General features: G+C 38.7%; 3 protein-coding genes and 1 pseudogene across 3 annotated transcripts; 2 read left to right on the forward strand and 2 right to left on the reverse strand.

The window, feature by feature from the left end:
- The first annotated feature begins 685 nt into the window (after positions 1-685).
- LOC109564488 (olfactory receptor 11H6-like) lies at positions 686-1,633 on the forward strand. Its single transcript, XM_019967921.2, has one exon. It carries the CDS (start codon positions 689-691, stop codon positions 1,631-1,633), a length of 945 nt encoding a protein of 314 aa, XP_019823480.2. The 5' UTR covers positions 686-688.
- A 1,311-nt stretch (positions 1,634-2,944) lies between these two features.
- LOC139185139 (polypeptide N-acetylgalactosaminyltransferase 1 pseudogene) lies at positions 2,945-4,638 on the forward strand (annotated as a pseudogene).
- An 8,918-nt stretch (positions 4,639-13,556) lies between these two features.
- LOC109564276 (olfactory receptor 11H7) lies at positions 13,557-14,507 on the reverse strand. Its single transcript, XM_019967770.2, has one exon. The coding sequence runs from the start codon at positions 14,499-14,501 to the stop codon at positions 13,557-13,559; it is 945 nt and encodes a 314-aa protein (XP_019823329.2). The 5' UTR covers positions 14,502-14,507.
- A 6,743-nt stretch (positions 14,508-21,250) lies between these two features.
- Positions 21,251-22,244, reverse strand: LOC109564489 (olfactory receptor 11H6-like). Its single transcript, XM_019967922.2, is given in 2 exon segments — positions 21,251-22,225; positions 22,227-22,244. Coding segments are annotated over 2 exon segments (993 nt in total).
- Between the last annotated feature and the right edge of the window lie 4,940 nt (positions 22,245-27,184).

Raw genomic sequence — 27,184 nt, forward strand, 5'->3', positions numbered from 1 at the left:
AAAGATCTGAGTAATTGAAATTCTGTGTCTAATATTAAGAATCTTTTATATTTTATTCTGGACTTCCCTGGTGGCTCAGATGGTAAAGCGTCTGTCTATGATGTGGGAGACCCGGATTCAATCCCTGGGTTGGGAAGATCCTTTGGAGAAGGAAATGGCAATCCACTCCAGTACTATTGCCTGGAAAATCCCATGGACAGTCGGACATGACTGAGCAACTTCACATTCATATTTTATTCTATAGTTAAAAATACATGGTTACCATACTTACTTACATTTGTAAGTATTGTCACTAACCTGAAAGCTGCTTATTGCATAAGATCCTGTCATTGCTGTATCTGAGAAAATACTGAAAGAGGAATGAGAAAGACCAAAATTCAAAGTCAGATCATATCAAGCATTCTTAAAGTTTGACAGTCTTCAGTAGTATAGTTAGGTTATTATTTATTTATTTATTTATTTATTTTTCTTTCTAGCACCAACTTGTGGAATTACAACCCAGAGACAGAGATGACAGAGCACATCAACTACACTGAGTAGAAGTTGCTCTCTCTAGGTTATTATTTAAATAATAAAATAATAGGATCTTGAGGGCTTTAGAACCTTATTAAGAGGAAATATTCCTGAGGATTGAAGAATAAAGTCATCTTTGTGATGGTAATTTTTTTCTCTTCACCCTTTAGAAGCCATGAATGTGTCAGGAGTCAACACGGTGACTGAATTCATACTCCTGAGTTTTCCCTGCTCTAGAGAGGTTCAAGTCCTCCTCTTTGTGCTCTTCTCTGTGTCCTACATCCTGACACTGATGGGGAATGGGGCCATTGTCTTTGCAGTGAAGCTGGATCACAGACTCCACACTCCCATGTACACTCTGTTGGCCAACTTCTCATTCCTGGAGATGTGTTACATCAACACCACTGTTCCCAATATGTTAAGGAACTTCCTGTCTGAGACCAAAACCATCTCTTTCACTGCCTGCTTCCTCCAGTTCTACTTCTCCTTCTCCATGGGCACCACTGAGACCTTCTTACTACCCCTCATGGCTTTTGATCGATACTTGGCCATCTGCCGACCTCTCCACTATCCTACCATCATGAGCAGCTGTCTCTGCATGAACTTGGTGGGCCTCTGCTGGGTAACAGCCTTCCTCTGCTATCCAGTCCCTATCTATTTCATCACACAACTCCCCTTTTGTGGCCCCAATACCATTGACCATTTTGTCTGTGACCCTGGTCCCCTTCTGGCCCTGTCCTGCACCCCTGCCCCTGGAATTGAGCTTTCCTGTTCTATATTGAGCTCTCTTATTATCTTTATCACCTTCTTTTTCATTCTTGGGTCTTACACCCTGGTTCTCAGAGCAGTGTTGCGTGTCCCTTCAGCCTCTGGCAGACGTAAGGCCTTCTCCACCTGTGGTTCCCACTTGGTAGTCGTGTCATTATTTTATGGAACCCTCATGGTCATGTACATCAGCCCAACCTCTGGAAAGCCAGCTGGGATACAGAAGATTGTAACCTTGTTCTACTCCTCCTTGACTCCACTTGTAAATCCACTGATCTACAGTCTCCGGAACAAGGACATGAAGGCTGCATTGAGAAAAATTCAGAAGTGCACAAAAATTAGTCAAAGTGAGTGAGAGACCATGAGTGGATCAAGATCAGAATGATTATTTTTACTCATTTCTATTCCCCATTTAAAAATAGGTCTTTATTCATTTGTACCTAAAGATGCAGACTTAAAATGATCTATTGCTGCCTATTCAGTAATAAAATTAGTACACTAAACTAAATCAGACCTCGTTGCTAACTCAGATTTAGTGGATGGTAATTTGAATTAAATGTCCTGGATGTCTGGATATTAGACTCTTCTAACCTGGTCTCCAGGAAGCACTTGCACTTTCATTGGTGATGACCTACCTGGTTCCTGACCTCATGCATTTTTGACCTCTATTAAGTGTATCCATTCTTACACTTGATTTTTCTGACCTAAAGATGTCTGTTCTCTCTGTTCTACTCCTGACGAAGGGTAGCGCATTTACACCTTTTTATCCAGAAAGGTGGAAATAGAAAAACTGAGCCAAAATTTTTACTTAATTAAAATCCAAAAGATTAATAAAAGAGTAGATTTGGGAGCTTTTTAAAAGAATAGATTTGCAAGCCTTTTGCCAAATTTCTTAAATGAGAATCTTTAAAGTGGACCCTGGAAATCCTTATTTTAATGTTACTCAAGAAATTCTGGTACACCTAAATCATCACCAGTTCACAGACTAATCTTATAGAGCCACTATTTAAAATAAATACCTGATGGGGAAATAAAAATTGATGTTGGTTGGGAAAAGTGTAAAAAATTATGGTGCATACTACAGATGACTCAAACACTCATGACAGTAGCAGTAGAAGTTACTTTTCCTGCCTCTTCTTAAACCCTCCGTTTAAAAATAAGAAATAGAGCACATTTTCTTACCTTTTCTAACTGTGCAAGATAATTAATATACCTGGAAATAGGCTTACATTTAAAAAAGATTAGTATATAGTGGCTATCCAAATTGGGGTAGTTTCACGTGAAGGAAGATGTTGAGTGCACCATCCAAAAAAGGTAAAGGAAGACAGAGAGCAAAAGACAGTGATATTTAAGATGCTGAAACAAGACAGACGAAGAGGAAACTGATGACAGGTCCAGGTACTTTGACCTGACCATTTGGTCAAAAACGACTTGCGTGGCCGAGAAGGCGGCGAGGCGGACGGCGGCCCGAGGGTAGCACCCATATTTTGGCCTGCGGGACCGACGCCGCCGCTTGCGGAGCGAGCTGGATCTGTGGGACATGTGGATTTGGGATGTGAATTCACTTGAAAAGCCACTTCGGGGTTATGAAAGTGATTTCTGATGAAACTGGATTGGAATAATTTTCATGATCTTTGTATATTTATATACATAATATATTTTAAAATTTTGCCTTTGACTTAAAGTGCCATGAGAAAATATGCATACTACAAGATGGTCCTAGCCACCTTCTGGATTTGGGTACTCTTGGATATGTTCCTGCTGCTTTACTTCAGTGAATGCAACAAATGTGATGGAAAAAAAAAGAGAGAGAACTTCCTGCTGGGGATGTTCAAGAGCCCATACAAAAGCCTCATGAAGGCCCTGGAGCAATGGGGAAACCAGTTGTCATTCCTAAAGAGGATCAAGAAAAGATGAAAGAGATGTTTAAAGTCAGTCAGTTCAATTTAATGGCAAGTGAGATGATTGAACTCAACAGATCTTTACCAGATGTTAGGTTAGAAGGGTGTAAAACAAAGGTGTATCCACATAACCTTCCTACAACCAGTGTGGTGATTGTTTTCCGTAAATGAGGGTTGGAGCACACTTCTGCAAACTCTTTATAGTATCATTAATCACTTACCAAGACACATGCTAGAAGAAATTATTCTAGTAGATGATGCCAGTAAAAGAGACATTTTGAAAAGATCTCTAGAGAGCTATGTGAAAAAATTAAAAGTACCTGTTCACGTCATTCGAATGGAGCAACATTCTGGATTGATGAGAGCTAAGTTAAGAGGCGCTGCTGTGTCTCAAGGCAAAGTGATCACCTTTTTAGATGTGCACTGTGAGTGCACAGTGGGGTGTGGAGCCTCTCTTAGCCAGTATCAAACATGGCAGGAAGACAGTGGTCTGTCCTATCACAGATGTGATCAGTGATGATACTTTTGAGTACATGGCAGGTTCTGACATGACCTATGGTGGACTCAACTGGAAGCTCCACTTTTCTCTGGTATCCCATTCCCCAAAGAGAAATGGACAGAAGGAAAGGTGATCAGACTTCCTGTGAGAACACGTACAATAGCAGGGAGTCTTTTTTCTATAGACAGAGATTAGTTTCAGGAAATTGGAACATATGATGCTGGAATGGATATTTGGGGAGGACGAAACCTAGAAATTTCCTTTAGGATTTGGCAGTGAGGAAGAACTTTGGCGATTGTTACTTGCTCACATGTTGGACATGTGTTTTGGAAAGCTAAACCTTACACATTTCCAGGAAGAAGAGTATCAATAAAAATAAGAGACGACTTGCAGAAGTATGGATGGATGAATTCAAGAATTTCTTCTATATAATTTCCCCAGGTGTTACAAAGGTAGGTTATGGAGCTATATCATCAAGACTTGGTCTAAGGCACAAACTCGAATGCAGACCATTCACTTTGTACCTAGAGAATATTTATCCTGATTCTCAGATTTCACATCACTATTTCTCTTTGGGAGAGATACGAAATGTGGAAACAAATCAGAGCCTAGATAACATGGCTAGAAAAGAGATTGAAAAAGCTGGGATTTAAGTGTCATGGTATGGGAGGTAATCAGGTTTTCTCTTACACTGCCAACAAAGAAATTAGAACAGATGACCTTTGCTTGGATGTGTCCAAACTTAATGACCCAGTCACAATGCTCAAATGCCACCACCTAAAAGGCAACCAGCTTTGGGAGTATGACCCAGTGAAATTGACCTTGTAGCATCTGAATAGTAACCAGTGCCTGGATAAAGCCACAGATGAGGACAGCCTTGTGCCCAGCATCAGAGACTGCAATGGAAGCCGGTTCCAGCAGTGGCTTCTTTGAAATGTCACCCTTCCAGAAATATTCTGAGACCACATTTTCAAAAAAAAGGAAAACATAAGGATTGACTGGGCTACCTCAGCATACATTTCTGCCACATTCTTAAGTAGCAAAAAAAGGAGAAGTGCTTTCCTCCTACAGGATGTAAGGTTTTTCAGCCATTAAAACTTTAGACTGCCCTCACCTTCCCTAGCTCTGAAGGTCTTCCTGTCCAAGGACATGCAACTACATAGTATCGAGACTGTGCACACTGATGTTTACAAGATTGCAAGAGTGGTTCATCAAGAATCATCATAAAGAATACTCAGACTGAAACAGTCTATGCACTATGCTTTCCAGAGAGCTGCACCTTTTATGGTTTGCTTGCACATCAGTGATCTCTGTTGAATGTGCTGTCCTAATGAAGAGACGTCTAAGAATTTTTTTCTGATTAGAACTGGTAGCCGGTATATTAAATACTGATATAAAAATAAATGAAAAAGAACTGGAGCCAGATTCAGAAGCATGAAAACATTTTTAAGATTTAAGAAACAAACTGTATTAAACAGGATTTAATGGAAATTAAAACAGAACTATGAGAAGTACAATTTGTTATAGTATAGTATCAAATTTCTATATAGATTTCATATCTCAGTGGGGAAAAATAACTGATTCCCTCGACATTCATTCTGTTGTCATTGGAATTGTAGTTTTTAATTGCCTTCAAAAAATGGAGATTTAAAGTTGTGACTGATCTTACTGAACAAGTTCGATATCTCAGCTGTTCTTGGGTCAACCAGCTTACAGGCTTTCCTCTCACACACACAAATTTCTTATTAGAGTTTCAACTTCCTGACTTGATTCAACTGATTATGCTTTACACCCAAGATTCATACTACTGTATTACAGATTTGTTTTCACAGCAATAAATCTTCTGTTCTTTGTTTATGATTCCACTCAACAAAAGGCCTGCAGAAGTGATCTGTAATTTGGGTATTTGGAGATGGAATGTTTGATGGCTTTTTGGAAAACACTTTTCACTCCATGTGCAGATGTGCTTCATTGTCAAGTGCATATTTAGATTAGGTTCTTGAATTGTAATGCTGATCTGCTGCTTTTTTTTTTTTAACAAAATCCGACTGAATATGTAAAAAAAAAAAATCACTTGGCATCTGGGGTTGGTACATTTCATTCATTCATTTAAAGACAATTATTTACCTCCTTATGTGCACTGGGTTTGTATCAGTGTAGAAGATCAGGTCCCTGCCTTTGAGAAGCTTACATTCTTGTCAGAGAGACAGATAATAAGCAATTAAAGCTTAATAAGCACATTTGGATAGACAGAAACTTCTTTGACCTGCAAAGAGCATTTTCAAAAACCTAATAGCTAGCATTATATTAATACTTAGTGGTGAAATTGAAATCTTGTCCCATAAACTCAGAATCAAGGCAAAAATGTCTGTTCTTACCACTTCTATTCAACATTGTATTGGAAGTGTTAGTGCAATCACACAAAGAAAAGAAATAAATGGCATCTACATTGATAGAAGTACATTGTTTTTCATTGGCTATGAAATGATAATCTATATAGAAAATTCAATGAAATCTACAAAAAGGCTACTAGAATTAATAAGTGGGTGTAAACTATAAACTTCAGTGAAACAGAGTTAGGCAACCAGAAAGGAAACTTTCTTGCCCTGCCACTGTAGTAGAGGCCAGCAGTAAGATAACCTCCTCTTCTATCCTGGCAAGCACTCAGCCCGTGAAAAACCATGGATTCTGTTTTCTGTAGCCTTCTCCTTCCCTTGACCATGTAGGGAGCTGATGTGGGTCATCATGATTGCAGACACTGAATTGCAATTCTAGGCTGATCCTGAATAAACTCCTTTTTTTCCTGGAGAAATATCTGGCAGTCTATTTGTTTCAAGTGAACATGAATTTTGAAAGATTTTAAGATCAAAAACATCTTGTATTCTACATACAGGTACTAGTGACAAGCAGAGACTGATACATTAAAATGCCATTTACAGTAGCTTCAAAAATATTAAATAGAGATAACCTTGATAAAAGATATGAAAAAATAATAGCTATAAGAAATTAAGAATTTTGGAGTAGGAAATTGCAACCCACCCAAGTATTCTTACCTGGAAAATTCCATTTACAAAGGTAAACCTGATAAAAGATATGAAAGACCTATACAATGGAAACCAAAAACACAGCTGTGGGAAATGAAAGGCAAATAAATGTAAAAATATAACTTGTTCATGGGTTGGAAACCAGTATTGATGTGGAGAAAATGGAACCCTCCTACACTGTTGATGGGAATGTAAATTGGTACAACCACTATGGAGAACAGTATGGAGGTTCCTTAAAAAAACTAAAAATAGTACTACTATATGATTCAGCTTCCTTGGTGGCTCAGTAAAGAATCCGCCTGCAATGCAGGAGACTGGCTGCAATGCAGGAGACCCAAATTTGATCCTTGGATTGGAAAGATCCCTTGGAGAAGGAATTGGCAACTCACTTCAGTTTTCTTGCCTGGGAAATCCCATGGAGAGAGGGGCCTGGTAGGCTGCAGTCCATGGGGTTGCAAGAGTCAGACACAACTTAGAGACTAAACCACTACCACCATCGCCATATGATTCAGCAGTCTCACTCCTGGGAATATATCCAGAGAAAACCGTAAATCAGAAAGATACATGTAACCAATGCTCTATGCAGCACTATTTACAATAACCAAGACAGGGAAGTAACATAAATGTCCATCAAGAGAGGAATGGATAAAGAAGATGTGGTACATATACACAATGGAATGTTGCTGCTGCTGCTGCTGCTAAGTCGCTTTAGTCGTGTCCGACTCTGTGCGACCCCATAGATGGCGGCCCACCAGGCTCCCCCGTCCCTGGGATTCTCCAGGCAAGAACACTGGAGTGGGTTGCCATTTCCTTCTCCAATGCATGAAAGGGAAAAGTGAAAGTGAAGTCGCTCAGTCCGACTCTTCGAGACCCCCATGGTCTGCAGCCCACCAGGCTCCTCCATCCATGGGATTTTCCAAGCAAGAATACTGGAGTGGGGTGCCATTGCCTTTTCCACAATGGAATGTTACTTAGCCATAAATAAGAACAAAATAATGCCATTTACAGCAACATGGATAGATGTAGAGATTATTATACTAAGTGAAGTAAGTCAGACAGAGACATATCATATGATACCACTTATATATGGAATCTAAAAAATGGTACAAATGAACTTATTTACAAAACAGTAACAGACTTACAGACTTTGAAAACTTATGGTTACCAAAGGAGGAACATGGTAAGGGGGAAGGGATAAATTAGGAATTTTGGATTAGTGTGTACACACTGCTATATATAAAATAGGTAATCAACAAGGTCCTACTGTGTAGCACGGGGAACTCTACTCAGTATTCTATAATAACCTACATGGAAAACGAATCTGAAAAAGAATGGATATATGCATATGTATAACTGAATCACTTTGCTGTATACCTGAAACTAACACAGCATTGTAAATCAACTATACTCCAATATAAAATAAAAAATTTTAAAAATTGAGGTATAGAAATTATTCACAAAATTATATGTTTCAGGTGTAAAAGAGATTATCCTTCATTTAAAGTTATAAAATGTTGGCTATAATTCCCTGTGCTGTACAATATATCCTTGTAACTTATTTATCTACAGAGAAATTTGTACCCTTTATCTATAGAAATTTATACCCTACCACTGTCTTGCCCATCCCCTTTTCCCTCACCCCACTGATAACCACTACTGTAGTTTGGTCTATGTATTTATGAGTCTGTTTCTGTTATGTTCATTCATTTTTCTTTTATTTTTAGGCTTCACATATAAATGATAACATATAGTATTTGTCTTTCTCTGTCTTGACTTATTTAACTAAGCTAATATCCTCCAGATCCATACATGATGTTGAAAATGGCAAAATTTCATTTTCTTTATGGCTGGGTGGTATTTCACTGTGTGTGTGTATCACATCTTATTTATTCATTCATCTGTTGATGGGTGCTCATGTCTGCTTCCATATATTGGTTATTGTAAATAATGCTGCTTTGAACATTTGGGGTGCATGAATCTTTTAGAATGAGTATTTTTGCTTCCTTTAGATATAGCTGGAGTGAAATTTCTGGGACACAGTTTGACAGCTTCTTACAAAGTTAAGCACGCATGTCCCATTTGATAAAGCAATTTCACCCTTAGTTTTTTGCCCAAAATAAAAAATGGATATCCCCCCAAAAGACTTGTACACAAATGTTTCTATAAGTTTACTTCTAATGACCAATAATTGGAAACAATCCAATATCCATCAGTAGGTGAATGGATAAATTCCTCTCTGAGTTGAATCTCTCTTGGGACCTATTGGCTTCATGTACCTGTATGACTATATCTTTCCTAGGTTGGGAAGTTTTCAGCTACTATTTCTTGTTTATAAAATTTATTGATTTATTTTATTTTTGGCTGTGCTGAGTCTTCATTGCTGTACACGGGCTTTCTCTAGTTGTGGCAAGTGGGGCTACTCTGTAGTCGTGATGCCTGGGCTTCTCATTGTGATGGCCTCTCTTGTTGTGGAGTGTGGGCTTAGTTGCTCCACGGCGTTTGAAATCTTCCCTGCTGCTGCTGCTAAGTCACTTTAGTCGTGTCCGATTCTGTGCGACCCCATAGACGGCAACGCATCAGGCTCCCCCATCCCTGGGACTCTCCAGGCAAGAGTACTGGAGTGGGGTGGCTTTCCCTACTAGGGGTCAAACAGATTTCCCCTGCACTGCAAGGTGAATTCTTAACCACTAGACCACCATGAAAGCCCTAGTGTGTCTAATATTTGTCTCAATTGATATCCTTTGCCCTGGGCGGCAGTGATTGGTTAATTTGCCTTTTTGTGTTTTTGAGGAATATCCTCCATGTGGCTGTTTCTCTGAAAGAATTCTAAGTTAGGTGAAATGAAGGCAAACCCTCTGTTGAAATGTTTTAGGGAACCCCTAGATAGGTCAAAACAAACAGGAAACTTTTGAGAATGAGGTCCATTCTGTTTCCTCTGGAACCAGGAATCCCTTCTAGGAATATGGCCTGCTATCTTTAAAATGCTTCTGTGCTGAGGCTATCTGGGCAAAGGGGATGTGGTGAAGGTAAGCTAAAATGTCACAAGGTCCTCCTACCATATTTTGTTTGCCTTTTTTTTTTTTTTTAATGAGTATTTATTTGGTTGTTGCAAATTTTTGAATATTTTCTAGAATTTTAATAAAGCTGATTCTGATTATTTTTTGCCTGTATTTTCAGTTTCTCTGTAGAGGAATGGGTCTTTGGAGTTTCCTGCTCTATCATTTTTATTGAGAGATGAGTGGTAAAGCTAAAGAAAAGCAAAAAAATTAACACAAAAATTCTCTTTTCCCCTTTGTTGCACAGGGAGATTGATTTTGGTAACAGGCTCACAGGATGTTAATAAAATGTTGATAATATTTCATGTTTTTCTACTGTGAATAAAGAAATTCACAGATATTTCTGAATTTCATATTCTTTAAACTTATAAAATTCTTTATACATTATGTAGACGTTTATGTATGCATGACATGTCATATAATTTAAAAATGGATTTGTGATAGATTTATTATTGTCTCTAACAAGATCCTTCCTAGAACTGTTGTTATTTTTAAATATCTTGAACCTATGTGAGAACAAGGCAGTTTAAAAATGAATCTAGCAATAGGGGAAAAATTAATGTAACTTTAGCTCACCAGGCTCTTCTGTCCATGGAATTCAGGCAAGAATACTGGAGTGGGTTGCCATTTCGTTCTCCAGAGGATCTTCCCTACCTGGGGATTGAACCTGGGTCTCCCACATTGCAGGCAGATTCTTTACCATCTGAGCCTACTTTCCACTAGGAAAGCCCTACTGTTTACTCACAAAGAAGACAATATTAAGTTATGAGGCATATATGTTTGTATTCATTTGATTAGAAAGTTATAAAATTTTAAGAGAATTAAAAATATTTATATAATATAATCAGTTTAAAGAAATTAAAACCATTATATGTGTATGCATTTGCATGCTTACGTATGTTAGAAACTGACCAGTATTAAACTTGTTATTTGTAGGAAATGGGATTGTGAGAAAGAAGGATGGGAACATTTACCCTTAATTTTATACTTGTATGTATTGTTTGAAAAATTTATGACAAGTGTACATTATTTTGTAATAAAAGCACATATCAAAATGTAGTTTTAAAAACAGACAACTTCTTAAATATTAAAAATGTAAATAACCAGTTAGCTTTGTGACTAAAACATTTAAATCTAGTGAGGACTGATCAAGAACTAGTTCACTCATCCATTTCCAAAGTTTCTTTCACTACCTGCATACTAGTTAGTTAACATGCTGATGCTGGGGATAAAAATGAAAAATAGGGCTTATAGTCTAAGGAAAGAGACTCAAACACATAATAGACTTACCTCAAAGCGTCTGCAAGTACAATGAGGGAATATGACCTGGTGTATTCTAGATGCATTACAGAGGGACACATAGTTGAACCTGGGGATATTAGAAAGGTTTTTCTTGTGGAAGTGATGTGTGAGTTGAATCTTAATGAACGATATAAATACACATTCAACATCTAGTAAGTTACAACAGTAGGATACTTGTGACCTGTTGAGTTTTATACAAAACATTTCTGTTCCTTTTTCAGCTAATAAGTTCAGCTGAGTCATTAAAATATTGGGGCTCAATTAAGGTAGAACTGTGATGGTTATTTCAAGCTGTCTTTAGTAGCTTTCCAAGCACATTTTCTGATCCATTTTCCTAACTTTTTTTAGATCCCTCTACTGTGGTGTTGGAGAAGACTCTTGAGAGTCCCTTGGACTGCAAGGAGATCCACCCAGTCCATTCTAAAGGAGATCAGTCCTGAGTGTTCTTCGGAAGGAATGATGCTAAAGCTGAAACTCCAGTACTTTGGCCACCTCATGCGAAGAGTTGACTCACTGGAAAAGATTCTGATGCTGGGAGGGATTGGGGGCAGGAGGAAAAGGGGATGACAGAGGATGAGGTGGCTGGATGGCATCACCGACTCGATGGGTGTGGGTTTGGGTGAACTCCGGGAGTTGGTGATGGACAGGGAGGCCTGGTATGCTGTGATTCATGGGGTCGCAAAGAGTCGGACACGACTGAGCGACTGAACTGAACTGAACCCACCCTTGAGGCATAGTACTCTCCAGTTGCCCAGGAAGACTTTCAAAGAGATACATTTTGGTCTTCAGTTGAGAGTTTTATTCTATTTTTAAACTACAGCAATGTTTAAACATTTGTACTTGTAACTATTTAATGGGATGATTTGGACATTGGAAGGTATAAACATAAAGAAACTAGTTTTTCTGACCATGTCTACTGCAAATACTTTCTGATGTTGTTTGTTTCCACCTGTGGGTATTATCTGGGACAAATATGATAGTGTTTCTGATTACTTTTGGTATTAATACATGGATTTTTAAAATCCAGGTACAATCTGAAACCAAATTTTAATTTTTTTGTACAAATTAAAACTTATTCCTCAAGACAGTCTGACTCAGGCTTCTACTTCTTTTGATCTGCTTCTTTCCCCTCTACTCTTTCATCTCTCCCTTCCCACAAGTCTATACTGCCTCTGGTTACTTTAGGTTTGAGAGGGGAGAGAAGTATTGTTTTTTTTTTTTTTTTTTTTTACTGGTTTTGTTGTATTACAGGCTTGACAAAAGTTTGTGTGTTAATTTTTATTTCATGGATTTATTTATTTTTTTGGTGAGGAGGGGGAGCATCCTAAACTGCAGTTCCCCAATGTGGGCAATACTTCATTGACGGGCTACTTACTATTTCTTTCATTTCTGGATTCTAGTGACCCATTCCATATAGACTAACTTTGGGGATTGCCTTACTTCTCCAAGTAGTACTTTTGGGAAGGATCTCTTTCAAGCTGTTTCAAATTTGTTACCTTCTATTAGTTTCAACTAGGCCAAAAATTTCTGTATTTGTGATATTATTGGTGAGAATTCAGTTTCCTCCAGTTATAGCCCAGTTCTTTCTACTTTGCTCTCATAGCCAGCTCTTTTATAGTCTTTACATTTTTGTCCCCCAGGTGTGAACTAGGGACAAAACATGTGTCTCTTAAACTCCAGGGGACAAGGGCAAGCCCTCTGAGTGGATCTCTTGATGTAATTTTAATTTTCCTTAGAGGATTGCATACTGACAACTCACCAACAGTATTCTTACTAATAGTTTCAAACAAACTTCTAGCCCTCTCCTTGTATACTATTGATGAAGATGATGAACTAAAAATTGTAACACTGGCTTAATAATCTTTTAGTGTATTTGACAATGTTGTGTGGGTTTTGCCAAAAATTCAGGACAATGGACATCTTATGAGTTATGTGTCTTTAAAAAAATGTATATGGCTATGCCAGGTCTTAGCTGCGGCACATGGAATCTTTGTTGCCCGGTGCTGGATCTTTAGTTGTGCTTTGCAAGATCTAGTTCCCTGACCAGGGATCTAACCTGGGGCCCTTGCACTGGGAGCACAGAGTCTTAACCACAGGACCACCAGGGAAGTCCCTGTGTTATGTGTCCTTTAAACAAAGTGTTAGACAGTCATGTAAGCAAATAACCAATTTGACTTGTATCTTTTAAAGTTGTGTGGCCAGAGATTTCACATTGAAAAAGTTGAAATCTTCCTGGAAGCAAATATTAAGAATTTTTAAGAGTTATTTTTACCATATGGTCAGGTGGCAGTCTCTTCCTATGGAACCACATTTAGGAAACTAAAAGTGCATCAGAATATAATCAAATATGTGATGAATCTTGCTGTTCACAAAAGTACCATGATGACTATGAATAGAACCAAATCGGTTTGGATTGGAAGAAGAGGATTATTTTACCACTTGCAGGAAGAGAGTCATCGAGTTTCACAAAACCTTTTCATGAAGTTTGCATAATTCTCATTGCACAGAGGACCTGACGGAGGGCGAATTTCATGTCCCTATTGCGTAGGCTGTAGATGAGGGGATTTAAGACTGGTGTCACTACAGAGTATATCAGTGTGATGATTTTATGCATAGTAACTGAGTTGCCAGATGTGGGGCTCACGTACATCACCATAATGGTTCCATAGAACAGAGATACAACAACTAAGTGGGATCCACAGGTAGAGAAGGCCTTTCGCCGCCCAGCTGAGGAAGGAACCCGAAGCACAGCTCTGAGCACCAAGGTATAGGATCCAAGGATGTACAAAATGGTCAGAATGATGATAAGAGAGCTCACAGAATGGAATACATGCTCTATTATGGGTGAGCTGGCACAGGACAATGCCATCAGAGGGTCCACATCACACAGAAAGTGATCAATGATGTTGGGACCACAATAGGGTAGTTGAGAAATGAAGAGAATAGGAACTGAATGTCCTAAGAAACCAGTGAGCCAACAAAGAGACACTAGAATGGCACAGAGTTTCCCAGTCATGATGGTGGGATAGTGCAGTGGACGACAGATGGCAAGGTAGCGATCATAAGCCATGACACAGAGGAAGAAGCATTCAGTTGTGCCCAGGGAAAAGAAGAAGTAGAATTGAGTGAAGCAACCAGAGAAGGATATGGTTTTGGTTTTGGAAAGAAAATTGACCAGCATATTGGGGACTGTGCAGGTCACATACCAGATCTCTAGGAAGGAGAAGTTGGCCAGGAACACGTACATAGGGGTATGGAGTTGGTGGTGCCACCTCACAGCACAAATGATGGCTATGTTCCCAGTTAGAGTCAAGATGTAGATCAACAGAATCATTGAGAAGAAGATGATCTGCATTTTCCAGGGACCAGGAAAGCCCAACAAGACAAACTGTGTCACAGTAGATATCCCTGACTTATTCATGGTCTCCAGACTGTGGAGAGAAGACAGATAGACAACTCACTTTATTGCTAAGGCATTTGAAATTTTTCTTAGGGCAGGCAGTTTGATTCATTCAGGAAAATGTATCAAATATTCTAAAACATGTCTTGGGTAAATCTTGTCCTATTCTGAATAAGCCCTTTGGCCCTGACTCTTTGTAAATGTATAATTCTAGGCTGCTTGAACTTTTCTTTGCCAGTGGACCAAATCTGTTAAATGTCATCTTCTTTTCAAATAAAGAAATCTTGAAATAGAGATAAAAATTATCTGTCTTATGTCTTTCTTTTTTCAGTAAAAGCTTCATATATAAGGGCAATTAATGCCATTTAGTTCAAAATGAGAGGACACATATGCTATCATTTAAAAATAGATTGAATCTGACACTTCCTACAGATTTAAGTGACTTTAGCTCTGGCATTATTATTTCAGATTCTCTCTCTCTTTTTCTTGAACTATTTTCATTAGGAGATTTTCTATCATTTTTTCCCTATGATATCAGAAGAAAATAAAAAAGAATATTCAGATAATAAATTATTTATATATTTTGCGATCTCTTATTTAAAGACAGTTATATTGCACCACAGCTCATTTACAACTTGGTATTTAATCTTTTATTTTTTGCAGTGAAAGTCATTATTAATCACTCCATTATGATTAATTTCACATAATTTATCACAGGGCTTCCTTGGTTGCTCAGACAGTAAAAAGTCTGCCTGCAATGCAGGAGACCCAGGTTCGTTTCTTGGGTTGGGAAGATCCCCTGGAGAAAGGTATGGCAACCCACTCTAGTATTCTTGCCTGGAAAACCTCATGGACCAAGGAGCTTGGGTGGGCCATAGTCTATGAGGTCGCAAAGAGTTAGACATGACTGAGCCACTAACACTTAATTTATCTGGTTTCGTATACACTTAAAATATATGTCATTAAAGATGAATATTCTTTGGAAGGACTGATACTGGAGCTGAAACTCTGATACTCTGGCCACCTGATGTGAAGAACTGACTCATTTGAAAAAACCCTGATGCTGGGAAAGATTGAAGGCAGGAGGAGAAGGGGATGACAGAGAATGAGATGGTTGGATGACATTACCAACTCAATGGACATGAGTTTGAGTAAACTCCAGGAGATGGTGATGGATAGGGAGGCCTGGCATGCTGCAGTCCACGGGGTCGCAAAGAGTCAGACATACTGAACTGAAGGATGAATATAACATATGAGATGTATTGCAAAAAAAAAAAACAAAAAAAACAAACACTAAAATAACCAAGAGACTTCTAAAGCTCTTCTTATTGCTGTCATAAGTTCCCTTAAAATTCACTCTTTGAAAGATTGTATTTTAGTCTGTTTATTTATTTATGTACTTTGGCCACCTCATGCGAAGAGTTGACTCATTGGAAAAGACTCTGATGCTGGGAGGGATTGGGGGCAGGAGGAGAAGGGGACGACAGAGGATGAGATGGCTGGATGGCATCACTGACCCGATGGACGTGAGTTTGAGTGAACTCCGGGAGTTGGTGATGGACAGTGAGGCCTGGCATGCTGCGATGCATGGGGTTGCAAAGAGTTGGACACGACTGAGTGACTGAACTGAACTGAAAGATATTTATTTATTTGGCTGCACTGGGTCTTAGTTTGGCATGCAGGGTCTTTTGTTGCAGCATAAGAACTCTTAGCTGTGGCATGTGGGGGTCTAGTTCCCTGACCAGGGATTGAACCCAGGCCCCCTGGATTGGTAATTCAGAATCTCAGCCACTGGGCCACCATGGAAGTCCCACTTTATTTAAACAATATCTCTCAATTTTCAAAATAGCAGAAAACAATTGAATCAAAGATGTTTTTAAAAATAATTACTTACCAACATTCCAAAATTTGCCCTTATTTCCTTTAAAATACCATCATCAAAGAAGATATCTTTTTAAGAATCAAACACAACTCAGAATAAAATTCATAATGATGACTTTAACATAATGAAATCTCTAGACATCTTTTAACAAGATATCTTTAGCTTTTTTTTGACTAATAGGAAATTTTCCTTAAAAATGATTTTGGTAAAATGGTATATGAAAGTGAAAGTGAGGTGGTATATACAGAATATTTATAGTATTCATTTAACATAATCAAATAGAAAAAAATTCCTTCTATTCAGCGAGGTTATATATTTAATATATATGTCTTATTTAAAGATAAGCATATTTACAATGATATAGATGTTGCAGGCTCATTAAATTAGTAATGCATAAAGTGAACTATAATACTCATTAGAAGCAAACATAAGCTTCCCATTGAGCTGGTTGTGTCAGAACAGTTTGTAGTCCTGTGAACAAGAAACCAGGAAGAGAAGGAAATTCAAAGATGGAGGTAAATTCTTTTTAATTTTTTAAACTGGGATGATTATGAAGAGCTAAACTAACTTGCATTGATGCCCATTTTGGTGAGACATTTGAAAGGATGGCTCCCCACTACTGGAACCTGGTGCTTTTTAAGCTAGTGTCCACTCTTCTTAACAACACAAGAAAGTGGTGAAACAAAGAGTAGCCACTTACCTCTGAAACAGCAGCAACAGATGACTTGAATTCACAGTCTGAGTCACAGACTATGACTCAAAAGCTTCAAATATTTGAGCTACAGACCACGTTTTTGACATTAGGAAAAAAAAAAAAAACACCTTACAGAAAAACTATCACTCAACTGTAGTGAAGGCATTGTAAATTAATTTCACAGATAATTTCCAACATAATTATGAGAAGCAATACTTAATATATTCACCATTAAACCCTAGGTGAATCTCAGTCTTCATGTACACTGATTTGATTTTATTATTAGAAGAATTTCTTAGTGCTACTTTTCCTGAAGTTGCAGATGGGTGGACAAAGGTGGAGAAGCTAAGAGAGGACATCAAGAAAAGCCCTCCACTTCTCTTTTCTCTTGGGTTCAGCCCCAGTGGTTGGAGCCACTTTCATACTATTTTGTTCAAAGTATCTATTGAAGTGATACCATTGCTGATGACCCAGCCACTTCCTAAAAAAAGGGAAAGACACATGGATGACTTTGGTACCATTTAGTGAGCTTATTTTGGAGACTGTGAGTTCCATGGTGATCTAAATTCTCTGAGGTTTTTTTTTTTTTTTTTTGGTTCTTAAGCTGAAAGAGAAACCAATATTCTTTGATACCCAATCTCTTGAGTATATCACATGTATAGATGTATAGGAAAATAGGCCTACCTCTGGTGTGTAATAGCAGCAGTACCCAGCAGGGAAGATGTCTCCTAAATAGAATGCCGCTTTCCTAGGTCATCCTGGGGAGTCCATAGGCTCTCCTTCACTGGTCTTAATGTGGAAGCCCTGGGTGAGACCCTCATGAGTATCTTATTTCACTTCTCTTGCACCATGAGATTCTGGTGGTCTGCTTCCTACAGAGTATGTTGTAACTATGTGCTGATCTTCATGTGTGCATCATTTTGGCTGCTGTTGGGAATTCTCAGTTCTTTCTTTCTTAAATGTGATCCTATAACTTTTCATGTTTCCCCTATGGACCTTCTTACTTCTTGCCTGGAGGTTTCATTAATGTTTCCGATAGGTTGGCTCATAGGGATTATTAGAAATAAGGTGCTACATTGACTCTGGGGGGACACTGTAGTCTTCTTAAGTCTGTGTTTTTCAAGCAAGTATATGTGATTTTGTGCTGTGGGATACAAAAAGTGCCTCAATAATACCATCTGAGGAAGGGACAGTTTTACTCAGAGGAGATAATTTTGTATTACGCCAAATATATGTATATGCCATGAAACAAAAAGTATAATTTTTATGACGAAAATTTTAATTTAAAAGAAATATTGTCTCTATATGCCCCATGTTTTCTGACCACTGGTGCCAAACATGCTTTGGTGGTGGAAAGGTTTGATAAAAACTGCATTAGCATATTGCATCGTCTAGCATCAATAGGCCTATCTCCTTATTCTCCCTATGAACACCTAATTTCATTCCCAGTGTGGCCATAACTAAGGAGGTGTTCTCTCATTTTAAGTAGGTTAGCCTCTTAGTGTCTGACTTTCCTGTCACAGCATGGGGTTTGGGCACAAAAATGGAATTTGTTATCGGTATCAGTTCAGTTCAGTTCAGTTCAGTCTCTCAGTCGTGTCCGACTCTTTGCGACCCCATGAATCGCAGCACGCCAGGCCTCCCTGTCCATCACCAACTCCCGGAGTCCACTCAAACTCATGTCCACTGAGTCAGTGATGCCATCCAGCCATCTCATCCTCTGTCGTCCCCTTCTCCTCCTGCCCCCAATCCCTCCCAGCATCAAAGTCTTTTCCAAGGAGTCAACTCTTTACATCAGGTGGCCAAAGTACTGGAGTTTCAGCTTCAGCGTCATTCCCTCCAAAGAAATCCCAGGGCTGATCTCCTTCAGAATGGACTGGTTGGATCTCCTTGCAGTCCAAGGGACTCTCAAGAGCCTTCTCCAACACCACAGTTCAAAAGCATCAATTCTTCAGCGCTCAGCTTTCTTCACAGTCCAAATCTCACATCCGTACATGACCACAGGAAAAACTATAGCCTTGATTAGACGGACCTTTGTTGGCAAAGTAATGTCTCTGCTTTTGAATATGCTATCTAGGTTGGTCATAAATTTCCTTCCAAGGAGTAAGCGTCTTTTAATTTCATGGCTGCAATCACCATCTGCAGTGATTTTGGAGCCCAGAAAATAAAGTCTGACACTGTTTCCACTGTTTCCCCATCTATTTCCCATGAAGTGATGGGAACAGATGCCATGATCTCTGTTTTCTGAATGTTGAGCTTTAAGCCAACTTTTTCACTCTCCACTTTCACTTTCATCAAGAGGCTTTTTAGTTCCTCTTCACTTTCTGCCATAAGGGTGGTGTCATCTGCATATCTGAGGTTATTGATATTTCTCCCCGCAATCTTGATTTCCAGCTTGTGTTTCTTCCAGTCCAGCGTTTCTCATGATGTACTCTGCATAGAAGTTAAATAAGCAGGGTGAGAATATACAGCCTTGACTTACTCCTTTCCCTATTTGGAACCAGTCTGTTGTTCCATGTCCAGTTCTACCTGTTACTTCCTGACCTGCATATAGGTTTCTCAAGAGGCAGGTCAGGTGGTCTAGTATTCCCATCTCTTTCAGAATGTTCCACAGTTTATTGTGATCCACACAGACAAAGGCTTTGGCATAGTCAGTAAAGCAGAAATAGATGTTTTTCTGGAACTCTCTTGCTTTTTTGATGATCGAGTGGATGTTGGCAATTTGATCTCTGGTTCCTCTGCCTTTTCTAAATCCAGCTTGAACATCTGGAAGTTCACAGTTCATATATTGCTGAAGCCTGGCTTGGAGAATTTTGAGCATTACTTTACTAGCGTGTGAGATGAGTGCAATTGTGCAGTAGTTTGAGCATTCTTTGGCATTGTCTTTCTTTGGGATTGGAATGAAACTGACCTTTTCCAGTTCCGTGTCCACTGCTGAGTTTTCCAAATTTGCTGGCATATTGAGTGCAGCACTTTTACAGCATCATCTTTCAGGATTTGAAATAGCTCAACTGGAATTCCATCACCTCCACTAGCTTTGTTGGTAGTGATGCTTTCTAAGGCCCACTTGACTTCACATTCCAGGATGTCTGGCTCTAGGTCAGTGATCACACCATCGTGTTTATCTTGGTTGTGAAGGTCCTTTTTGTACAGTTCTTCTGTGTATTCTTGCCACCTCTTCTTAATATCTTCTGCTTCTTTTAGGTCCATACCATTTCTGTCCTTTATCGAGCCCATCTTTGCATGAAGTGTGCCCTTAGTATCTCTAATTTTCTTGAAGAGATCTCATCTTTCCCATTCTGTTGTTTTCCTCTAATTCTTTGCATTGATCGCTGAGGAAGGCTTTCTTACCTCTTCTTACTATTCTTTGGAACTCTGCATTCAGATGCTTATATCTTTCCTTTTCTCCTTTGCTTTTCGCTTTAATTTCCTCTAAATATTTTTCTTAGACTTTGTCTGATAGCCTTCTGAGAAGCACAAAAATATGTTTAAGGCATTGTTACTCCATACAATATGTGGTTATGGGATTGTCACAATGGATTTAGGAGGAAGCACTGTGAGTAAAAATGCACAATTGGGAGAAAGATTATTCAAGGCAAAATAAGAAGATTGATCATTGTGAAGTGCAGGGCCTTTGTGGATAAGCAGGAGAGAAGACTGAATGGAATATCTATTGAGTGAGCACTTGGAAGGCAGGAAGAAGAGTTTGTACTTTATCTGTAAGTGATAGAGGTATGAAGTATACTCTGTTTTTGGTGTGACGACAACCTCAAACAATGGATAATATCCATCACTATGTAGTTTATTTGGTGGCCTGTTGACCCATTTTCTTTAAGAATACTTATTTTCTGAATTTAGAGGATTGCACCCATTCTTGAAAGGCTCCCAGTATGCATTCATTTGATTCTTTCACCAGATAAGGTTAAACCAGCAAAGATACATCACACTTACATAAAAAAATATCTATCTATATAATAACACCATATAATTACTCAGTGATTTTGTACATGTTTAAAATGTTTATTCAGCATTTATCATTGAAGAGCTGAACTTGAACTGCTAAGGAACTGTGAAAAACAAGACTTTCCCTTTCTTGTGAGCCAAAATATGACTTATTGTAGCCATTCTCTATCATTGTTACTATAAATAGTTAAGGTCAGAAATGACTAATTCTGCTTCTTTTTTAAAGATGTCTCAGTTTTGATTAATTCTTAATCCCAGGACTTTCTTTAGGGCATCTTTCATGTCTTTGTTTCGGAGACTGTAGATAAGTGGATTTAAGAGCGGAGTCACTGCTGAGTATACCAAAGTGATGATTTTTTGCATTCCTGCTGGGTTTCCTGATGTTGGGCTCACATACATCACCATAAGGGTTCCATAGAACAAAGACACCACCATCAGGTGGGACCCGCATGTGGAGAAAGCTTTAGTTCTACCAGCATGAGAGGGAAAACGAAGCACAGCTCTGAGTACCAGGGTATAAGATCCCAAGATGGAAAGGAAGGGGCCAAAAATAATCACTGAGTTGAAGGTGTAGCAAATAAGCTCAGTGGAAGGAGCAGGGATGCAGGCCAGTGCAAACAATGGGCCTGGGTCACACACAAAGTGGTCGATGATGTTGGGTCCACAGAAGGGAAGTTGGGAGATAAGGACAATGGGGACTGGATAGCAGAGAAATCCACTCACCCAACAAACACAGACTAGGACCACACAGAACTTCCCAGTCATGATGGAGGGGTAATGCAGTGGGCAGCAGATGGCCAGGTACCGATCATAGGCCATAACTGATAGGAAGAAACACTCTGTTGTACCAAGTGAAAAAAAGAAATAGAATTGGATGAAGCAGCCAGTGAAGGAGATGGTCTTGGTGTCAGAGAGGATGTTGATCAGCATGCTTGGGACAGTGGAGGAAACATAGCAGATCTCTAGGAAGGCAAAGTTTCCCAAGAAGATGTACATGGGCGTGTGAAGCCGCCTGTCCCATTTCACTGCACAGACAACAGCCCCATTCCCCAGCAGCGTCAGGAGATAGACCACCAGGATTAATGAGAAGAAGAACATCTGCATCTCCCTTTCACCAGGGAAACCCAGAAGGACAAACTCAGTCACAAAATGCATTGTTGTGTTCTGGGATCCCAAAGCTGTTAGAGAAACTGAAGTTTACAGAGCAGTGAATAATCACGAACATTTGTAGATTTTGCTAACAAATAGCTTGGAAAGGTACAAAGGTTGGGGTTGCAAAGAGTTGGACACAACTGAGCAACTAACACTTTCATTTTTCACTTTCACTTTCAATATCCCTTTGAGCAGCAGGGAGGAGAATGCTTTATCCTTTTTTGTTTGTTTGTTTTAATAGATAAGAAAATGGAATATCAGAGATTTAACGAGTTTACGTGAATGTGCAAAACCAGTAACTTCTAGATACACTGGCCTATTTGGAGACTGGTTTGAAACAAATCCCACTTCATTTCAAATATTGCTATAACCCTGAGTCTTAGTAATGTTTCATCTTTTATGTTTAAATCATCATCCCTTGGATAGCCTACATACAAATATAAACTTTAGACAATCTTTTTTGCTTTGAAATAAAGTTGAGTATAGATCTGAAGCAAATAGCTGTAGAAGTCCAGTTAAAAAGCAGGTAAGAGTGGAAATGCAGGGTGGGAGTCTTAAGCCTGCTTGCTTTTGCTGTTCTCAGGGAGGTGCTGCAGATGCCCAGGATTCTACAAAATGGTTTGAAAACCATCTATCCATTTTTCTCTAGGTCACATTCTATTATGTGGCTTCTGGATTTGTTGAACAGTTCAGCCCAATCCCCTCCTAAGGAGCTGGTTCTCTCAAAGCACTATTTTTTGTTGGGGAAAAAAAAATCTCCTTTATTACTTGGGATTCCCCTTGTTGAAGCTACACAAAATAAGTCTAATCCCTCTTCCATTATGATGATGGTAGGGATGTAAATAACTGATGGCAGCTATCATGTCCTCTATACATGATTTCTTTTGGAAGCCATCATTTTCCTGGTATGTGTCCCTCAAGCTGCACTATTTCACATCATAACTGAGCTCTTGAGGTAACTTGCAGCTGAACATATCAATTTCTCTAGAATGTAAACCACATGACTTCATTTTTGCTAGGAATTAAGCCCTAAATTGGAGAAGGCAATGGCACCCCACTCCAGTACTCTTGCCTGGAAAATCCTATGGACGGAGGAGCCTGGTAGGCTGCAGTCCATGGGTTCACTAGGAGTCGGACACGACTGAGCGACTTCACTTTCACTTTTCACTTTCATGCATTGGAGAAGGAAATGGCAACCCACTCCAGTGTTCTTGCCTGGAGAATCCCAGGGACAGGGGAGCCTGGTGGGCTGCCATCTCTGGGGTCGCACAGAGTTGGACATGACTGAAGCGACTTAGCAGCAAGCCCTAAATACCATAACTTGTCTGCTCATTATCTTGCTTTTACCTAATTTAACTTAATAATGAATAGAGAGGTTACTTTAGGTTGTGCTAAGACCAGAAAGATGTTTCTCATATTGGCTGATTTAGGATTTGGGACAGGAATATAAACTTGGATAATTTGCTAAAAACCTTCCTAAAACTATTGGTATAGGTTCATTTCTATGTCCTAGAGTTTCCTGGTTAAAGATCAAATATTTGACTGGGTAAGCCACCATCAGTATTTTAAAATCCATAGTATATTAACTACAAAATAGGATAATTGGTTATATTATTAATGTCGTTGTTAAGATACTCACAAAGTTTCATCTTTTTGCAGTTTATACAATCTTCAGAGTGCAAAAGGCTTGACTCTCAGTAGTTCAGCAAACCTGGAGCAAACTCAGAGGATAAATGTTTTATTGCCAAGGTAGCTTTGGATACTTGTATTGATTAACAGTATTTTTAGAATGATTACAAAATTTGCCTCTATAAGCATGACTCATAAACATGAACATTTAATTTTTGTCCAAGCAGTTTAGTTCAATGGACTACAATTGTAATGACCATATGTATTAAAACTTATAGGAGAGTTATAATTTCCAATATGCTTTCCATAACTATACCTGTATTTGCTAGGCCACATGCTGTCATTTTGCTTGGAAAATACAGTTACTAGGCTTTCAGCAAAAAATGTTGAATAATGAATTTAAATTGTAACATGTTATTCATTTTACTTATTCATTTGTACATTTAATAAATGTTTATTTACTTTTTATTTTATTTCTAGCAGTGTGCAAATTCTGGAATAATGGTAAACATAGGAAATAAAACTCATCCCTTTCTGGAATTTATGGTTTATAAAAACTATCCATATTGTCACTTACATCTGTATAGTCACACTGTATGTGACTGGAACTTCCTTCAACTGTGTGTTTCACCATATACCCAACTATGTGCCGTGCACCTAAAAAAGACATCTATTCCAGTTAGAACTAAACTTAGATAAATCTACATAGTGAATGCAGTAGCATGATAAATTTTATTTGACATAGTGAGATATTTTTGGCTTTTTAAGACAGAAGGCAGTGACATGAGACATGAATTGATTAACTGTATTCATCTTCTGGAAAGTTCTTGGCACCAAGATGAGAAATATAATTTCAATTCATGGTTTTTGACCTGGAACCAAGCCTCATAAATCTTAACTCCCACTTGGTCATTTGACTTTATAATCTTTATGACCTTTTGATGTTTGTGCTGTAGTGAAATTTTAGTTACTGTGGAATATAGGATCAGAGAAACATGTATAAATGAGCTTCACAGGTCTCTGCATCCATTTCTACTGCCTCCACCTCCAAAGTATAACTATTATAAGCTCAAATGATGAATTTGTTTATTTATTTTGGCTGCCCTGTGTGGCACGTGGGACTTTAGTTCCCCTGATTAGGGATTGAACTTGTGCTCCCTGCAGTGGAAGTGCAGAGTCTTAACCACTGGACCGTCAGGGGGGTCTCTCAAATGATAAATGTAAGTCCACCTCGTACTACTCACCTCAAGTGATAAAACAGATGAACAGTCAGAGAGAAGAGGAGGAAAAAGGAACCTGGGCAGTTCTTTCTGTACGAACTAATAAGGAAGCCAGGTCCTCCTCTTTAACTCCAACCACTTGCTTAGGATTTAAGCTACCTTGCTCAGAGGAGAACACTTTAAAAATTATAATTGCAAGATTCTTCTTTCTTTAAATATTTATATTTTAAGGTTAACCTATAGATAAATCCAAAGGACAGAAGAGTCTGCTGGCCTACTTTTTTTTCAGTTTCTACTCATCACTTGTCACTGGCTGACAACTCTGAAAGAATAATAACAACCTGCTTTAATTGCTGTAGCTGGAGGTATTTGTCAATCAAAACTTCACTGACCAATATTAGAAAGAAAGTGATTCAAGACTCAGGCTGCATTCTAACTGAAGGATAGTTAATTCTCCCTCCAGAATATCCAAGACATTTGAGCACTATTTTCCTTAAGTGAGTTATATAGCGGGAATTCTGTGATACCAGAGTGAGCCCTTAATGTGAATATTTCACCCAAGACCTCCTTAGGAGTGTGTTGAGAGAAGAGAACTGCAGGCCTTAACACATTGTTCCTATAAAGAAAAAAGAGCTAACAGATTTACAGAAGAATAGTGTGCTCTTACAGCAGTGGGTGTACAGGAGGATGCAGGCAGACTTTCCTTACATACCTGATGATGTTTCTGTCTCCAAGAGGAGGATGTGAGAGAATTTAGAGCCACAAGATTGTCCTCATTACCCCATCTAAAAGCTCATTCATGGATGGATAAGAGCATTTGCGGCTCCAGAGACTTGTTTCCTTTAGTATTCTGAACAAGATGAAGTGTATTTTTCATGCCAGTGATTATTAAGTTTGCAAGTCTCTCTTGAATAGGATACATAGTTCCCTAGTGTGCTCCTTGGTAGGCACCTGGTTGCTTATGCATGTGTCTCTGTGCATCCATCTAATCCTCCCTATATTTGTTTGTATTTCCCCAGTGGTTTAACTAGTGAGATACAGAGGTCTGGATAAATATCCAAGAGAAGCCAGGAAAATTTTCTTCTTTGTGGCGATAACCTTCCTCTAAAGAACTGATCTGAGTATAGGAAGGGAGGTAGAGAGTGGGACAGGTTAATGAGAGAGGAGATAAAAAAAAGAGAAAGAGAAAGAAAGAATGTGTGTGCATTTAAGAGTGTGTGTATGTATGTTTGTGTCTGTGATCTTTTCTCCAAAGTACATCCATTTCATTCTTGGTATTTAACCTGTAAGGACTTAAGTTAAAAAAATTCTTTGTCTATACAAAGATACTTAAATTTGTTATATTTGACATACAAGAAAGAATCTCCCTTCTAAATTTTAAGGATAATTTGAACACATTTGTTTGAAAAAATCGAGTTTTTTGTAAAAGTGGATGTGCAATGCTATTCACTGAGATAATACAATATTAGTGAAAATGAAAATTTAGCACTGTAAATGGTTCAGAGACAGGAAGTATGATTTCTTTCATTGATACCAGGTTAAGGAGAACAAACAAGCAGAGGCAGAGAACCTGAGGGGAAGAATTCAATCATAGCAAGAACTCAAGTAGAGAACACTACTGAGTTTACGAGTGAGGATGTATAAGGCCAGAACAATGTCTAAAAATGTCCCTGTCCCAACAGTGTTAACATCAATCGAGAGCCTGTTAAAATACAAATTCTCAGGTCCCACCCCTGCCTAGTGAATCAGAAACTCTCAGTGTGGGGCCCAGAAACCCCCTTTTTGGACAAACCTTTATGTGATTCTGCTGCATGCTGAAGTTTGACAACCACTGTATAGATCATTAAAGGCTGGGTTCAGGATGGGTATGTTTGAAGGAGCTTCTAAGTTTGGGAAGGATTTCAGTAGGATCAGGAATTAGTTGAGTGTGGTTTGGAGAAAGGATTAAGAATGATATTTGTAGGGATAATTGACATCTGAAGCTGAGTTTTAGATAATGTTGTATGTAGAAAACCAGGCTTAGAATTTTAGGCATCTAGGAGATTTTTGAAAGAGACCTGGGATAAGCAGGGAAATGGTGTAAAAAAGATTATTCAGGCATCATGTGCAAGGGAGTGACCTGGGATTAAAAAGGGGCACTGGGTTTGAATAGAGTTGAACCTAA

Source organism: Bos indicus, chromosome 10, assembly GCF_029378745.1.
Source record: "Bos indicus isolate NIAB-ARS_2022 breed Sahiwal x Tharparkar chromosome 10, NIAB-ARS_B.indTharparkar_mat_pri_1.0, whole genome shotgun sequence".
Lineage (NCBI taxonomy): Eukaryota > Metazoa > Chordata > Mammalia > Artiodactyla > Bovidae > Bos > Bos indicus.